An 18,838-nucleotide genomic window follows, 5' to 3' on the forward strand; every position below is an offset into this window, starting at 1 on the left:
CTAACAACTCGAAGCACGAATGCCCGTGTAGTCGAGGGTCGCCCCGGCCCCCGTTAAAACACGCCTTTTATACATGGCCCCTCTGTTGAAGAGGGTTTGGCAGCAGACCGGGATGAACTACAGTCACACAGGGTGAGCTGCTCTGCCACGATCACCTCGGGACTCGATCATGAAGCTAGCGCTGAAGCGGTCACATATGGAGGAAGCCAAAGGCTGCAACTACCATATACCCCAGGAGCCTCTGAAATTCTTTCAGTGGGACCCTTTCTCACTTCAAACACTAGCTGAACACATTCTCATTGGAAAGACGTGTTAGACCGAGTCCATCTCCAAAACTGAAAAGGAGATACTCAGGCTGTGGGCGAGATTACTCTCTTCCAGTTGACCTGAAGACCCAACAGGCTCTGGAGCACTCGAGGGAAAGGACACTGTACTGATACTCCACCCTTACACGCAACACACAGGATGGCCTGCGGTGCGGAAGGTAGAGATCTGAAGCACCTGTCTTCAGGTCGGAGCTGCAAACCGATCTTGGGCCAAGATGGTCACGACCCACCACCTAGTAGCACGAAGAACGAGTTTACAACTGGCCTTCGTACCGGCTGGAGGAGCGGGTATATCAAATCCTTCGCCAGCAGGATAAGATAAGCACGCACACGTCAGGAGCACTGCTCAACACTCGGTGTGATGAATATCACTGAATTTTCAGGAGCACGTCTGCTCAACACCTAATGTGATGATTATCACTGACTTGAGCGGGGTAGCCGCGCCTGAGGTGGGGCAGCAAAGTAGAGAGAGTGGTGTTAGTGTGCTGTGCAACACTTACCTGTCTCCACTAGCGGCAGGGGGCGCGTGAGAAGGCGAATGGCCGGGTCCTCGAACGCACCAAGCTGCCTGCTGCCGACCAAGGGGGAGCTGAGGGGTGTAAGGCTATACAGGGTCACACCCGCCAGACTGGCCCTCTTGGGACCCAGGAACAGATGAAATTGCTCTCTCTTTGAAGTGTGGGTACCGCTTGCTATGCCTTTTTTTTTTTTTTTTTTTTAGGGAGCCAGCGGCGGAACAGACACACACACAAACAAAAGGCTCCACCTGGCCCTCACCCGGGGGGAGGGAGTGATCGTGCCACTCCAAGAGCATCTCATCCATTCCTGGGCGGCCCGCTCCGGAATGCTTTCGCTGTCGCTTGCCACCTGGCTTGGCAGCGCCTGGAGCGGGCTGGGCGTCTCTACTACGGCCGGCTCCATGCTGAGGCCTGGGTGGAGGCTGCTGCAGAGGCCCAGCAGGAGCGGCGGCTGGGGAACGCCCACGGCGACGAGCAGGTCGGAGGAGCCGCCACCGGCGGCGGGTGGAGGCAGCAGCTGGCCACCGGGGCAGGATGTGCCGGATGACCTCCGTCTGCGCTTGAGCGGCAGAGAACTGTTGGATGCAGTTCTCCACTGCGTCGCCGACCAGCCCAACCTGGGAAATTGGGGAGACCAGGAACCGAACCTTGTCCGCATCCGCCATACCAACCAGGCTGAGCCAACGAAGGCGCTACTGGACCACCACATTGGACATCGCCAGACTGATCACGCACGCTACGACACTCGTGCCCCGGAGGGTGAGGTCGGATGCAGTGCGGTGCTCACCTATGAGCGCACGGTCTGGATTACCCTCGTGCATGCCATGGGTGCCCTAGCCTGCAGCAACGCCATGGCATGCAAGAGGAAGCGGCTTGCCCACAGGCTTTGTAAGCTCTGCCCGTTGGAACGGACGAAACTCACAGGCCTTAGGGGGGAGACGAGGATCCTCCCAAAAGGCAGCGGCCGCCGGACACAGGTGCACCTGTGTTGACTGACCGCTCCAATGGAAGGACCCTTCGCAACCCTTCACCGTTCCTCCATCAAGGGTAATGAGGGGGAAAAGCTATTCAGGCAGTTTCTGGCAGAGAAAGATGCTGTTCACCACCTGATAAGCTCTCCATGCCTTTTGGGAAAGAAAGGCACTGGGGCGGCGAGCTGAGAACCAGCGCGGCCCGCCCCAAGACACCAAACTCCAGATTCCAACCGAGACTGAACGGGACACGGTGGAGGTTCCACTCGAGCCCGGCAGCCTCGGCGGCCCGTTTCAGCATAGCTGATAATTCTGGATCCGGCTCGGGCAACAATGAACTCCCGGAGGGAGACAATGCAGCCGAGTCATCATCTCTAGAAGTCAGCTCACCCTCCGATGCTGCAATCGACGTCCTGTCCTCCAGGGGAGCCCCGAGTGAAACCGCTGGCCCACCCATTACAGATGGACCAGCAGACAACACAGGAGGCTCCGGTGGTTGCAGTGGAAGGGAGGAGTGAGGAGCCCACAGGGAATGGTTACCGGGCGGGACATCCAACACTATCCTCCGGTCACCCATCCCACACAGCACCCGTGCAGGGTGGGGCATGGTAATGGGGACTCGCTCTCCGCGTTTAACGAAGGCGAGTCTCGCCCTCAACACTGCGACAGTCATGTTCCCACAGTGAAAACATGAGCTGTCAACAAAAGCTGTCTCAGCGTGCTGTAAGCCCAAACACGTGACACAACAGTTGTGACCATCAGAGAGAGACAGGGAACGACCACACCCAGAAACGCACGGGCGGAATTACATCTTGAAAAAGACGCAAACGCACCCTTGTTGCTCTTTCAGAAAATAGGACCGTCACCAGTGCCGGAGCACACAGGGGAATGACCGCGGCAATACTGAACAGAGAACTGAAACAGTGAAGCACTCACTTTTCCGCCCTCTAATCAGCCATCAACACACACAAACATTTAGAAATTTGTTGCTGTTAAAACAGCAGTTGAGAGCTCAAAGCTCGCGATTACCGCTGCACTCGCGCTGTAGAACACCAGCACTGGGAGAATCTTCCTGAAGAACACCGACACACTCGCTCGTTGTAGACAACAGCACTCTCAGAGACATCAAACGATCGGCTCCGAAGCGAAAGGCAACTAGTGCGTGCATCCACTTCCGTATTTATACCCGCGCCGCGGGGGCCGAGTGTGTGATGCGAATCACGCACGCCAATTATATTGGCTCGTTCAATAGTACTCGAAGAGGATAGGCTCTCTAGCGAGATCCCTATTCAGTCGACCATCGACTACGTCTGACGTTATCGACTGAAAGGGAACCAGGGTTACATACGTAACCTGAGACGTTCTTAAACATTGTCACAATTTAATTTCATTAATTTTAATTTTTAATGTGAAATACATTTGTGTTGGGACTAAATATTTAATTTTTGTGGGCATTAAGTAAAACTGGGCAAGGTATTTATATTTTGAGGCATGCTTTGCATGGGACTGGATAGGGAGTGTAAATATACAAAAATTAAGTGATATCTCATTCGTTTTTGAGCAAGATTAATAAATAGTGAAAATTGTTAGTATTCAAGGTTCTTTTATGTTTCTGATATGTTAGATATTACCATTATGTTGAAGACTTCCAATGTACATTTATTTTGTTCCTTTTACTGGAAACGCCATGCATGAAAGTACATACTATTTTTAAACAAATAGCATGCTAACATGTGCTATTGCTAGCTAGTAGTTTAGTGTAAAAGTTTAAATTGAGGTTGACGTGTCTGATTCATGACTTTTCCAAATTGAGTTTCCACCAAACAATGTATTTGAGTTGATTTTACATGTTAATGAAACTCATTTCTGAATTAACTTTTGCCAAAAATCGCTTCTTAACCACAAAATCAACACTGTTTGCCTGGCACAACTACCATCACAGTCTTACCGCATTCAGAAAACCAGTGTTAAATTAAATTTTTTTTTAATCGATGCCTGCAGACATTATCAAATGATCATGGCTAAATAATAAAAAGAATGGTCCTGATTTGCTGAGATCCCAAATGTAGAATACTAAGTTGCTTGTGAAATCAGTCAAATTGTGTTTTCTTTGTGAACGTTTTGTACATGATGAATAACTGTGTAAACAGCATCCAAATGGATTGGTTACTCTTGAAAGTCCTATATAAATAATGCACTGATAACCTTAGCAATTATGATTATAATAATTAAGTTGTGGTGAGGGCTGGCAGTAGTAAACTCAAAAAAATTATATGCTGGCTTTAATTAACTTTTTTATGTCAACAGTGTCACGGAACAGGTAAGGAAAAAAGTGTGAGGACTCAAGTGCAGGAGAAATTATATTTATTTACAAAAGAAAACATAAACACAAAACAAAACCCACGAGGGGGAAAACATAACTAATACATATAAAACAAAAACAGAACATGAAACTTACAGGAGGATCACAGGGAACAGGAAACATTAGACAACGATCCGACAAAGACTGCAAACAAGAGGAGACTTAAGAAGGGAACAAATCAAGAGGGGACAGGTGGAAGAACTCAAACAATAATCAGGTAACGAGGGGGAGGGATCAGACAAGGACAAGAGCACATGGCCCACAATAACAAAACACCAATGTGCAACACAAGACAGGACAGGCATGTGACATTACCCCCTCCTTACGGAGCGGCTACCAGACGCTCCATAAGACCAGGGCGGGACAGGAGGGACGGGAGGGACAGACCAGGGCGGGACGGGAGGGACAGACCAGGGCGGGACAGGAGGGACAGACCAGGGCGGGACGGGAGGGACAGACCAGGGCGGGACGGGAGGGACAGACCAGGGCGGGACAGACCAGGGCGGGACGGGAGAGACAGAACGCTTAGTCCTGGGAGGCCAGGGCCAAGCAGACAGTCCATCGGGCGGCCAAGGCGAAGCAGACAGTCCATCGGGCGGCCAGGGCGAAGCAGACAGTCCATCGGGCGGCCAGGGCGAAGCAGACAGTCCATCGGGCGGCCAGGGCGAAGCAGACAGTCCATCGGGCGGCCAGGGCGAAGCAGACAGTCCATCGGGCGGCCAGGGCGCAGCAGACAGTCCATCGGGCGGCCAGGGCGCAGCAGACAGTCCATCGGGCGGCCAGGCCAAAGCAGACAGTCCATCGGGCGGCCAGGGCGAAGCAGACGACCCATCGGGCGGCCAGGGCGAAGCAGACGACCCATCGGGCGGCCAGGGCGAAGCAGACGACCCATCGGGCGGCCAGGGCGAAGCAGACGACCCATCGGGCGGCCAGGGCGGTGAAGACCCCCCATCGGGCGGCCAGGGCGGTGAAGACCCCCCATCGGGCGGCCAGGGCGGTGAAGACCCCCCATCGGGCAGCCAGGGCGGTGAAGACCCCCCATCGGGCGGCCAGGGCGGTGAAGACCCCCAATCGGGCGGCCAGGGCGGTGAAGACCCCCCATCGGGTGGCCAGGGCGGTGAAGACCCCCCATCGGGCGGCCAGGGCGGTGAAGGCCCCCCATCGGGCGGCCAGGGCGGTGAAGACCCCCCATCGGGCGGCCAGGGCGGTGAAGACCCCTCGGGCGGCCACGACGGTGGCTCAGGCTCAGGAACAGCAGACACCGGCTCAGGAACAGCAGAGACCGGCTCAGGAACAGCAGACACCGGCTCAGGAATAGCAGACACCGGCTCAGGAACAGCAGACACCGGCTCAGGAACAGCAGACACCGGCTCAGGTACAGCAGACACCGGCTCAGGTACAGCAGACACCGGCTCAGGTACAGCAGACACCGGCTCAGGTACAGCAGACACCGGCTCAGGTACAGCAGACACCGGCTCAGGTACAGCAGACACCGGCTCAGGAACAACAGACACCGGCTCAGGAACAACAGACACCGGCTCAGGAACAGACACAAGAACTGTAACAGTCACAAGAACAAACACAGAAACAAACACTGGCTCCAGCTCTGGAACAGGCACTGGCCCTGCCTCCGGCTCTGGAACAGCAGACACTGGCTCCGGCTCTGGAACAGACACTGGCTCTGCCTCCGGCTCTGGAACGGGCATTGGCTCGGTCTCCGGCTCCAGAACAGGCATTGGCTCTGCCTCTGGCTCTGGAACAGGCATTGGCTCTGCCTCCGGCTCTGGAACGGGCACTGGCTCTGTCTCCGGCTCCAAAACAGGCATTGGCTCTGCCTCCGGCTCTGGAACAGCAGACACTGGCTCCGGCTCTGAAACAGGAGACACTGGCTCCGGCTCTGAAACAGGAGACACGGTGCATGTCCAGGATCCGAGCCAGACGCTCCAGATAGTCCGTAAGTGCCTTGGCGGCCACACAAATGGGCATTTCCGGATCTGTCTCTCGCTGGGCAGACGTGACGTGAACAGTCTCTCGCTGGGCAGACGTGACGTGAACAGTCTCTCGCTGGGCAGACGTGACGTGAACAGACTCTCGCTGGGCAGACGTGACGTGAACAGTCTCTCGCTGGGCAGACGTGACGTGAACAGTCTCTCGCTGGGCAGACGTGACGTGAACAGTCTCTCGCTGGGCAAACGGAGCGTGAACAGTCCCTGGCATGGCCCCTCTTCTCCGCTGAGTCCTCATAGGGTCGGATCATTATGTCACGGAACAGGTAAGGAAAAAAGTGTGAGGACTCAAGTGCAGGAGAAATTAAATTTATTTACAAAAGAAAACATAAACACAAAACAAAACCCACGAGGGGGAAAACATAACTAATACATATAAAACAAAAACAGAACATGAAACTTACAGGAGGATCACAGAGAACAGGAAACATTAGACAACGATCCGACAAAGACTGCAAACAAGAGGAGACTTAAGAAGGGAACAAATCAAGAGGGGACAGGTGGAAGAACTCAAACAATAATCAGGTAACGAGGGGGAGGGATCAGACAAGGACAAGAGCACATGGCCCACAATAACAAAACACCAATGTGCAACACAAGACAGGACAGGCATGTGACAAACAGGTCCCACATAACTGGGTTACGTTAAACAAACATAATTTGTTCATGTAACTTCAACATCATGGAATTAATTAATTTTACGCGACCCAATTAATTTCTGAGCAGAATGTTAATATCTGGTGTTAACAAGCAGAATCACGAAGGAGAAAACCGGATATTTTAGTCACCATTATAGTGATCGGTGTTTGTTTTAGTTGGGCTCTTGACCCTCACATTATTAACTTTAGATTTTGTTTGGCTGCTGTACATGAGTTGCAACAGCCAGATGAAAACATAGAAAAGATTATCTGATGGTGTTGGTTGTGTTTTAACATAATCATTTCACATTAATTTGACCTAAATCAGAGAACATACATAGAGCCCAAATTCTGAGTTAAGTTTACCTTATGGATTATAGCAGTACTTTCATTGTAGAGCATTGCATTTTTACCATTTTCAATGAAATCCTAATTATCAAAGTAATAAATAAACAAAAAACTTCAAACCAATGTTTTTTGTAGGCACACACAGACATCAAGAATCAGCCTATGAATCTCTACGATGGTGAAAATTATAAAGCATGTTGCTGTGCATTCTGGGTGCAAGCAATCAAAACTCATTCATGGCTCCCATCATGCATTGCTGCATGAATAAATAATGAGCTTATGTTCAGAGGTGATCTGTTTGTCACCATTGCTGAGATTCATATGCTAATTCTTGATGTCCGTGTGTGCCTTGATAAAATATTATTTTTAGAAGTGTCTTTTTTTTATTGATTTGATCATTTAGATTGCATTGAAAAGGATAAAAATGGTATGCTCTACAATGACAGTGCTGCTATAATCCATAAGGTAAACGTAAATTATAAATTGGGCTCTTTAAGAGTTCAGTAATTCAGGTCAAATAATTGTGAAATAATGATTATGTTAAAACAACCAACACTATCAGATGACCTTTTCAATTTGTTCATCTGGCTGTTATAACTCAAGTACAATAGCCAAACAAAATCTAAAGTTAATAATGAGAGGGCCAAGAGCCCAACTAAAACAAACACTGATAACCATAATGGTTACTTTAAATTCCGGTATTCTCCTTCAGTGATTCTGCTTGTTAACATCAGGTGTCTTCAATAATGCTCAATCATCACTCAATTATTCACTTAATAATCTCATTAACTTTTCTCATTAACACTGCTTCAACGTAACCCAGTTATGTGCAGCCTGTTGACATAAAAAAAGTTAATTAAAGCCAACATATCAGAACCTGTTGACATAAAAAAAATTAATTAAAGCCAACATTTCAGAACCTGATGACATAAAAAAGTTAATTAAAGCCAACATATAATTTAGTTGAGTGTGTTGAAGTTACATGAACCAATTATGTTTAAGGTAACCCAGTTATGTGCAACCTGTTGACATAAAAAAGTTAATTTATGGAACCCGTTGACATAAACAAGTTAATTTATGGAACCTGTTGACATAAAAAAGTTAATTAAAGACAACATATCATTTTTTTGAGTGTAAAAATTGTAGTGAAAAGGTGTGAAAAAAATGTTTTTTTCCCCAGAAATTTTTGTGCATCACTATTTGTAGTTTTATCATTTGGTCTCAGTACAGCAGTTCTTTCTCCTTGAGGAAGAAGTCAGTATGAGGGCTTTGACAAGCTTTAGGGGGGGGGGGGGGGGGGGGGGAAATGTTGCAAAGTCTCTCTGTCTTGGCCCCGTACTCGCGTAAGCCTTTTTTTTAAGGGGGCAGAGAGTTCATTGGAGGGACATTTGGGGTCTTATGTGATGCTCTGGGTCTTGTTCACACGCCGTTTGTGGTAAATGTCTGATATTGGATAGAGTGAGCTTCCAATAATTCTCTCAGCTGTTTTTACAAGGCATTGCAGGGCCTTGTGGTCTAAATCATTGCAATTTCCAAACCATGTTGTTAGGATGCTTACAATTGTTTCGCTGTAGAATGTGGTGAGGATTGGTGGGGGAAGTTTGTCCTCATCAGTCACCGCACAGAGAGTGCTGTGCTTTCTTGGGGTGGTACAAGTGATGCCCAGAAAAACCTCACCATCCTGACTATCTCTACTCGAGACCCATTGATGTGCTTTGGGAGGTGGTCAGTGCGGGACTTTGTTGAGTCGATGTTTCCGTTTATTTTGTCAACATTTAGAGGGAAATTGTTGTTTGGAGAGCAGTCAACTAGATGCTCCAGCTCCTTTCTGATTACTCATTGTCGCTGATGAGGCCTACCGCTGCAATGTCATCCTCAAACTTGATAATGTGGTTTGTACTGTGTTTGGCAGTACATTTGTGAGTCATCAGGGTGAACAACAGCCCTGTGGGGCTCTAATGTTCAGTATGATGGTGCCGGACCAGTTATTGCCTATTCCGAATGTCTGAGGTCTGCCAGTAAGGAAATCCAGATATAAAGAGAAGAGTTATTGTTGTGTGTGCTCAGTTTATCTGTGATGTCTTTAGAGATAATTATGTTGAATATATTTCACGCTTCTTCAGAAATCATTCTAATATGCTGATTTGGTACTCCAGAAACATTACTTGTCAATATAAGTGTTGAAAACACTTCTATCATGACAGCTCTCTGGATATTTTTTGCATGATAATGGATATGACCACGCTAATGTACTTGGTCTTGGCGAAATAGATCTGCCTCGCTGCTGCTGCTGAATTGTTGCTGCTGTTGATTATTGCTGCTGCAGAGCAAGTACAGGAACTTGCTACTGCCAATACATACGCCGATACGTTGCAAACTGCTATAGAGTATGTCTACATGTTTAACAAGCCATTTAAATGTTGAGCAGCAAGCTCATTGGCTGCAGATGCGACATGAACCAATTAACTTGTGCCAAGTAATCAACGCTGTGAATATCATCAATTTGGGTTAAGGCCCCATCAGTTCGCGCCATCTAGAGTTTCATGACAGAACTAGGCATTTGTGCTGCTAAATATTTTAATGGAAACCAGGAAGCTTTTTTTCAGGATTTTTTTGTGCTTTCACTTGCTTTGTCACCTAATGGTGTTCTCAATTGCAACTGCTTTTTAAACATTCTTGTTTACTCAAAGCTGTCCTGTTGGGGTGAGATATTCTAGATTCTTCTGTCCATATTCTGTTTGAGAACCAGTTTGATGAAAGTAATTAATATGAGTATGCCCTTTCGTTGCCACTCCGAGTTACGTCGGATGACGACGAATGGGGTTTCGCTTAGAACACCTATCGACTTTGAGTATTACAAAACGAGCCAATGGCAAAGAAATGCCATGGGTCTGCGGAATTTGCATAGCGTAACTCCGCCCCTCCTCGTGGGTATAAAAGGAGGAAGCCGGCAACATGCAGATATTTTTCTTCGCTGAGGAGCCAAGACTGAGCTCAGGCGATCCCCGCGCTACAGCAGAAAGTGGCAGGCAGACGTAACGTCTCCGTTCCCTACTCAGGGAACGAGGGTTACATACGTAACCGAGACGTTCCCTTTCGTTGTCACTCCGAGTTACGTCGGATGACGACGTATGGGGTTACCAGTCTAATCACGCCACCTTCTCGGCTGTCTTCCGTTGCCCTGCGTAAATCTGAGATCCTTTTCCTGAGACTGGCACGGACGAAGGACTCCTATTTAGCACAGGAATACCAAGGTACACTCGGGAGCATATCCCATAGCTTAGAGGAAATATGCAATTATTGCCAACCCAGAGGGGGGGGACTTAGAAAATACACATATGACCCAGAGGGATGCATATGGAGAACACTGGGGTGTCCAGCCGCAGGTGGAATATTTCAACCCCAGGGGTGGCAAGGTGGCTAGCCAAGGGAAAGAAACATGCTCAGAGAGGCTTACAGTGGAAATACACATGTGGGGGTCGCTCAGAGGAGGGACCATTCACATGGGAGACACCTAGCCGACGCGCAGGCAATTGACACTGGCGCCGACGTCAGGAGTGCTGGAGGAACTCAGGGCTTTCGGAGAAGCTCACCTGAGGAGAAATCGCACGTATCCAGTCCGTGGAGTATAATGGCGAGCAAGCGAAGACACCTGAGCAGGTCCAGTACTAGCTGGTTGAAGCGAGTACATGAGAGGACACTGGCTCCACTCGGACATTGTAGAATCTGGCGAATGTGTTAGGTGTCGCCCATCCTGCAGCTCTGCAGATGTCTGTTAGCGAGGCGCCATGCGCTAAAGCCCAAGAGGACGCCACACTCCGGGTGGAGTGGGCAGTCACACCAAGGGGGCACGGTCGACCTTGCTGCTGAAATGCCAAAGCAATGGCGTCCACAATCCAGTGAGACAACCTTTGCTTGGAGAGAGCCTTTCCCTTCAGCTTCCCACCATAACAGACAAAGAGCTGGTCTGAGGTCCTGAAACACTGCATCCTGTCTACATAGGCGCGGAGAGCGCATACTGGACAGAGCAGTGCCAAGGCTGGGTCTGCCTCCTCCAGGGGCAGCGCTTGCAGGTTCACCACCTGGTCCCGGAAGGGAGTGGTAGGAACCTTGGGCACATATCCGAGCCGGGGTCTCAGAATCACGTGAGAGTAAGCCGGCCCGAATTCCAGGCACACTTCGTCAACGGAGAATGCGTGCAGGTCCCCTCCCCTCTTGATGGAGGCCAGTACAACCAGGAGCGCTGTCTACATAGACAGGAATTTAAGCCCGACTGATTGCAAGGGCTCAAATGGAGCACTCTTCAGGGCAGTTAGAACCACTGAGAGGTCCCAAGAGGGAACGAGAGGAGGGCGAGGCGGATTTAGTCCCCTCGCTCCTCTCAGGAACCTGATGACCAGGTCGTGCTTCCCCATCGACTTACCTTCGATGAGGTCATGGTGTGCGGCAATGGCCGCAACATAGACCTTCAGGGTGGAGGGAGACAGCCTTCGCTCCAACCCCTGTTGAAGGAAGGAAAGCACAACGCTGATCGAGCATCTCCGGGGGTCTTCTCGGTGAGAAGAGCACCAGCTGACGAAGAGGTTCCACTTCAACGCATAGACGTGTCTCGTGGACGACGCCCTAGCGGAAGTGATGGTAGCCACCACCGCTGGTGGTAGGGTACTCAAACCTGCCTCGTCCCATCCAGGAGCCACACGTGGAGGTTCCAGAGATCGGGAAAGAAGGTTCTTCCTCAGAGGGATCGGCCAGGGTGGTGCTGTCGCGAGGAGTACTAGTTCGGGGAACCAGGTCCGGTTGGGCCAGTAAGGGGCAACCAGAATGACCTGCTCCTCGTCCTCCCTGACCTTGCGCAAGGTCTGCGCAAGAAGGCTCACTGGGGGAAATGCATACTTGCGGCCCTGCAGCCAGCTGTGCGCCAGAGCATCCGTGCCGAGCGTGCCCTCGGTCAGGGAATAAAACTGGGCGCAATGGTTCGAGTCGTGAGAGGCAAACAGATCTATCTGTGCGTCCCCGAACTTTTCCCAAATCAGCTGAACCGACTGGGGATGGAGTCGCCATTCTTCCAGGGAGGGGCGGAAGCCGTGAGAGCTCGTCGGCTGCACAGTTCAGGACTCCGGGAATGAAAATGGCTCGAAGCGACCTCAGATGCTTCAGACTCCATGAGAGGAGGTGGCGGGCAAGTTGCGACATATGGCGCAAGCGTAGACCACCTTGACGGTTGATGTACGCTACTGTGGCGGTATTGTCTGATCAGACTAGTACGTGTTGACCCCTGAGCAACGCCCGGAAGCGGTGCAGGGCAAGGCGTACTGCCCGAAGCTCGAGGCAATAGACATGCCATACTGCTCAACACTACATGCGAGAATCACTGAGCTTCAGGAGCAACCTTGCTCAACACCTAAGTGTGAAGAAATTCACTGAACTTCAGGAGCATTTCTGCTCAACACCTGGTGTGACAAATCTCACTGAATTTTTCAGGAGCATTTCTGCTCAACATGAGAGTGTGACAGCATGTCCATTGCGCATGGCGCCCCAGCCCGTGGAGGCATCTGTTGAGACAACAACATGCCGGGAAGCTCGTTCCAGGGGCACTCGGACCCGTAGAAAACTGAGGTTGGACCACGGGGTGAGTACTGACGGCAGGTCGGAGTAACTGGGACTCGGAGGGTGGCGTGTTGCCATGCCCACCTCGGGACTCGGTCGCGAAGCCAAAGCTGAAGCGGTCTCATATGAAGCAATTTGAGCGGCGTACCGCGGCTGCATATGCCATATGCCCCAGGAGCCTCTGAAAAAACTTCAGTGGGTCCGCACTCTTGCGCTTGATAGTCTCAGGCAAGTCAGCAATGGCTGAATGGAGAAGGCGACCAAGTCCATACCGAGAAAAGAGCTCCTCTGCACGGGGCAAAGTTTACACCTTTCCCAGTTGACCCGAAGGCCCAGACGAGCTAGGTGCCGGAGCACTGGGTCCCTGTATTCGCAAACCTGATCTCAGGAGTGAGCTTAAGACAGCCAGTCACCGAGATAGTTCAGGATGCGAACCCCGTGTTCCCATGGAGGAACAAGGGCTGCCTCAACAACCTTTTGAAGGCGCAAGGAGACAGGGCTAGCCCGAATGGGAGAACAGCGTACTTATATGCGCGCGCCCTAACAGCCCACCGTAGGTATGGTCTGAGTCGAAGGAGAACGGAGACATAAAAGTAGGCGTCCTTCAGGTCGATCACTGCAAACCAATCCTGTGGCCGCACACATCCAGAAATGCGTTTTGCCAGGAGCATCTTGAACGGCAGCCTGTGAAGGGAGCGGTTCAGATGCGTAGGTTCAGGATTGGCCATAACCCACCAGACTTCTCCGGGACAATGAGGTAGGGGCTGTAAACCCGGACCTCATATCGGCTGGAGGGACAGTCTCAATCACACCCTTCGCCAGTAGGGTAGCAACCTCATGATGGGGGCATAGCCATCGACCAAAGTGGAGCGAACTCCCCAGAAGCGGGGAGGAGACCGTGCGAACTGAATCGCCTAGCCGAGCCGATGGTTCGCGCGACCCAGCGGAACAGATAGGGAAGCTCTAGGCAGGCTCCCAACTGTGCCAGCGGCGTCAAGAACCACAGACGTCCCCCCGGTGGTGCAGCGAAGCGGAATGACCGGCCCAGACGTGGACGGCATAGCGGCCCGGTGTGGGGGCAAGGTCAAAACCGCACCCTGACAGACAAACGTCTTTAAAAAGCCGCGTGCGAGCTCTTTTATGAGAGGAGAAAAAAACTCTGCGATGTTGAAGCGCACTGGGAGACACACACACACTGGCAGATCACTGCACAGATCAGCAGGCACTGTGAGCTCAGTGCAGATCGCCGTCACACCAACACCATAGAGAGAAGCTCGTCTCGTAGAGCGAAGTCAGAGATGACTGTGGAGTGAAGAAATACTCTTGGCTCCGAAGCGAAAACATATCTGCATGTTGAATTCACTTGAAGTACGTCTTGAATGAAGCATTCGTCGTCATCCGACGTAACATCTCCGTTCCCTACTCAGGGAACGAGGGTTACATACGTAACCGAGATGGTTTCTATGGTTCTATCTCTATGGTCAGCTGCTCCACCATGTTTTACTACATGTTTAATATTTAACTATATAAAAGACACCAGTAGTATTCCTCAGGCTATGTACAAACCTGGAACCGATGCCAAAGAAATACTATTCCCTATTATGCAGAATCACCAGGGATCAGACAGTGGGCTTTTGATAGGACTTAATACCATCATTTCAGTGTGTCAATTCCCAGCACTTGTTTGTTTTTCCTGCTTTTTTTATGAAGGAATGGGAGGAGGTTTAAAAAGCATTGCGGTTATGGGAATGTTAGAATGTCTGCTGTCTGTGGGAAAACATAGCATGTAACTGTTCACTAAATTATGCCACTGGCCAGACAGTCCCTCACTTGTCCTTTTCACTGTCAACAGTTTTGCAACATCCCACAGTCTTCCAGTGTGGTTTGTTGTGTGTTTGCATTTATTTACAGAGCGCGCAGATGAAGCTTATGATAAATTATCGATGACTGATGCTACAGAGCCCATATACGACAATAAATGCCTTCATTCCTTCCTTAACATTATTAGCTCAAGTATTAGCACTAGCATACAGAGATTAAGTAGCTGTTTCCGGCTGACATTATTAATTTGACACAAATTCCAACCAAGCTTTCAAGTGTGTTCCATGGAGCACAATACACCAAATATGGTGTTCTGGAGTGTCCAGACTTCAGTTTGGGACCAATTTTTCCCATGTTAGCTTGAAGTTCTACTTGTTTTGTTTCCCAGAGATTGACTCAATGACCCAGACAGAGTTAAGGTTTCTCATCAAGGGCTTCAAAGTTATTTCCCATCAGCTCAGGGATCATCTGCTAATAGTACTGACATCTTGTTGATGTGTTGTTTTACTCATTTAGATGACCTGAGCAACAAGGATGCCAGCAGCCATGAGTTGCTAAAGGAAGAGTTAAAGCTATTACCACTGAGCAGTAAGATAAGCATGCTAACACACCCAAAGGTAAAATCACCCGGGATTACCTTTGTAAATTAAACATTTATTAAGTAATAGACATTAATATAATCCATACTTCACACAGAATACATTTAAAAGGCACTTAGCATGTACAAATGCTCTTTTTTGTCATCCTGTCACAGAAACTAGCCAGGTCCTGTAGTTTGGGCGATACGGTGCCGAGAAGTCATACCTTTCACTCCACATGCCAAGGGCAAAATGAAATTCTTGAAGATGAAGTATCCCCACGTCAAAGAAGGATAACTGTTGGTAAAGACATGATGTGACTTTGTATTGTAAGCCATTGCTTGGATGACAAAGGGTAGGATGCTCTCCCTATTGTATTTATTGTTGAGATGACTCATATGAAAACAACAGGTCTGAAAATGAGTACCCTGCTGGAAAAGAAACTCTATGTATTGTGTTTTAGATGCTTCCCATTTGGCCTTTTAACTAGGGTAACCAGAAAGTCTTCTTTGGTCGATAAGCTTCACAAGCATCAAGTTTTGCTGGTTGAATAGTATGCCAGTGCTGGTCCAAAAGCAAGACCCCAAACTAGCACTAATCATAAACTAGCATACAAATTATAGCTAGTCTTTTCAGCATGGGAGTGATCATGTTATTTTTCTCTTCCCAGCATCCTACATTCCCCAGTCAATGGACCACACTAGAGAAAGTGCAGTGAAGGTATTGGCATTTTTTTGTGTTTTTGTGTGCAAGATTGTGAAAAATATTCTTTTTTTTTGCTTTTCTGCCTCAGTTACCAGGTCTTATTCTAAAAGAGGTTTGGTATGAAGATAATGCAGTTATTTTCATGATAACTTTGTGTAAGTGGTCTCCTGTCTCATGATTTTAGGCTCTAAGTCAACAGACATACAGTAGCAGATTTTTTATTCCTACATAATTGTGAACATACACCCACTTGTTTTTTTTTTTAGATGAGAATTACAAACTACAGCCATTTTGTAAACCTATATGCTGTTTCACATAAAAATAACCAGATCCACAGTATACGCAAGTACACTCATGCAGTGTTTCATGAGAGCACCAAAAATTCTCCACGATTAAAGAAAACAACTCTTAAAGTCCTATTTTCTGTCTTTTATGGTGGAATGTTCTAACTTGGTCTTTTGTGTTTGGACACTTCTTCCATTACGTTAATACTCTGCAGAAGTATGTTCACAAACTGTTATTTCAAGTTGATGAATGTGTCTGCATGCATACATTTTTCGAACTGTAAAAGTCACTTGTATCATGTATTGTGAGTTAGTCTGTATCTGTCTGTCTGTGTTCAGCAGGATTCTAATGGGCACAGTGCCAAAACTTTAGCAGAGCTGAACACGGAGGAGGTCTGCCAGTGGTTTAGTAATATTGGTCTACAGAAATGCCTGCCCTTCATTAGAGGTAAAGTACAGTTTGCACATTTGTTTTTGTCATTTTCCCACCCCTTTTAAATGTATTAATTCGCCAAACATTCAAAGAGACAAATGCTTAGACCACAAACCAATAACTGTTTAGATTATGTATTACTCATTTGCACTTTTAAGTTATTGCATCATTTTTAGAAGTATGTCCAACTTAAAAAGAGATGGAACAACAACATGTACTTGCTAATACTACACCACAGAGACTTTTTCCATTTCTAGCTAATGATTTGCGGTGCCTATTTGTTGAATATTCAAACCAATAAAGATCTATTTTATAGATCCATTAGTGTTATTTATCAGAAGCAACAGTTTGAAGAGATGTTAATAATAATGTTGTGGCTTTGGGTGGATCAAAACCTACAGAGGAAGAGTTCAGTGGATCTCACATCGCTTCTATTGATCTCCACACCCTTGAAATCCTTCAATTGTCCAATCTGGAGGAGAGAGAGAGGCTGCTGTCTGCCATCTACCATGAGTTACACCCACCGAACGCCACCACCCAAAGACTCAACTCCCTCCTGGGTACCATTGCACAACCTTAACATGAACGGTTTAAGTTCCCATCCCAGTACTTATGTCTGTAATTTTTTGAAAGCAAACCTGAACTTGTTTTCTTTCCTGTAAAAGAAAGGTTTGGTCCACACAATGCTGAGAAATTTACAGCAGCTTTGGTGTCCATGACCAAGTCAAAATCTTCTCCTCAATTTAGCAGCATCAATATGAACCGATGCTCATTCAAATCCAGGTAGAGCGTCCTTCCTCTCTGTAGAATGTAAAGCGATGTGTAATCACAACTTGTTACCAAAATGGAATTATGTTCATAACAGTATTTAGAGGTTGACCTGAATATGTGTCATGTTCTCTTTCACAGACAGAAAGAGCAAAATGCTAGATTTCAGAAGAACTCACATCTCATTGAAATCACAGTCAAAGGTACCATTCTGCCTATGCAATTTTATCCCATCTCATAGTTAATATATATATATATATATATATATATATATATATATATATATATATATATATATATATATATATATATATATTTACAATTAATTTCAAGGCTTTGACAATTGCCTATATCTGTCTGCAATTTTGATTTAGCACCAGATCGTACTGTTCACTTAAGGACACCCAAAGACACAAGTGTGGGAAAAGTAATGGAGTCCTGCCTGAGGATGCTGGGAATTAATGAAGACAAAGATCACTTTAACATGAAAAGCAATGACGGTCTGTATATAAAAGCCAAAAGGAATAAAAAATATTTACAAATGTTGTCTTATTATATGTATGAGGATCTACTTTTTAGCCATTTTACTTTAGAGACATTTTACAAATTGTTGTTAATTTATACAATATCACAGATGACACCAACGCTTGGTGTTAGACAATCAAGTCAATACAAATACTTGTAAATTATTTGCAGTAAAAAAAGATTTTAATACTGTATACTGATTTATATGTGCCATTAGTGTGTCCTTGGGTATTATGCACACATTCACAAAATAAATTGACTTACGCTCAATTTATTGTATTATTTTTAGGGCTTTTTCTTTTGTCTTCTTTGGAAAAGATCAGCCATTTAGTCTTGCATTTGGAGAGAATCATATATGGCTTGTGGCTTGTAAGTGCTCTGGAATTTACACAGTGAATTTACTTTTACATACCGTCTCTATTTTTCCACGTTTTTCAGATGAGTTCTCCCCTGAGCAGCAGATTGGAGATTTGCCTGGCTCAGAAACAAGACTAATGGAGCTTCACTTATGTAGGAAGGTAGACAGAATTGCATGTTTTAAGCTGAGTATTTCAATGGATTAAATGAAAACACACAAACATAACTTAGGTCAAATTAAACTTTTTAAACTGTTGCCTCTCAAAACACAGAAAGATGGTCCTGATTCCCCAAATAACGTTTGTACCGCTGACGATATTCAGAGCAAGAATCTGCTAAACAACACCGGCAAGATTCAAGAGCTTAACCAACAGGTGGCCTCCCTTCAAAACGTCATCATACAGGTAAATATGATCTGTTGTCCTGTTGGAGGAAGACAAAATAAAACCAGAAACGCCAAAACCAGTCTTCTTCTTTTCACCATTTTATTCAAATTAAGCCTGGGCTTAGTTGTCACACCAGGAACTATCTGTTTTTGAGTCAAAAGTCCAGTTACCAAATTCTTATTTTCTCTAGTAGTGGATTTATTTT

At 47.3% G+C, this 18,838-nt stretch overlaps 1 protein-coding gene across 1 annotated transcript in view; it reads left to right on the plus strand.

The window, feature by feature from the left end:
- The window catches only part of LOC143744891 (uncharacterized), a 37,749-nt gene that overhangs the window by 11,409 nt on the left and 7,502 nt on the right, over window positions 1-18,838 (plus strand). The window contains exons 3-12 of the mRNA XM_077236600.1: window positions 15,114-15,214; window positions 15,352-15,478; window positions 15,846-15,895; window positions 16,507-16,612; window positions 16,999-17,157; window positions 17,263-17,380; window positions 17,507-17,568; window positions 17,740-17,865; window positions 18,329-18,408; window positions 18,520-18,651. Of these exons, the coding sequence (XP_077092715.1) occupies window positions 15,114-15,214; window positions 15,352-15,478; window positions 15,846-15,895; window positions 16,507-16,612; window positions 16,999-17,157; window positions 17,263-17,380; window positions 17,507-17,568; window positions 17,740-17,865; window positions 18,329-18,408; window positions 18,520-18,651 (1,061 nt within the window). The remainder of the gene's footprint in view (window positions 1-15,113; window positions 15,215-15,351; window positions 15,479-15,845; window positions 15,896-16,506; window positions 16,613-16,998; window positions 17,158-17,262; window positions 17,381-17,506; window positions 17,569-17,739; window positions 17,866-18,328; window positions 18,409-18,519; window positions 18,652-18,838) is intronic.

This window comes from Siphateles boraxobius, unplaced genomic scaffold (assembly GCF_051911475.1).
Source record: "Siphateles boraxobius isolate OS27281-9 unplaced genomic scaffold, OSU_SipBor_1 20, whole genome shotgun sequence".
Classification (NCBI taxonomy): domain Eukaryota; kingdom Metazoa; phylum Chordata; class Actinopteri; order Cypriniformes; family Leuciscidae; genus Siphateles; species Siphateles boraxobius.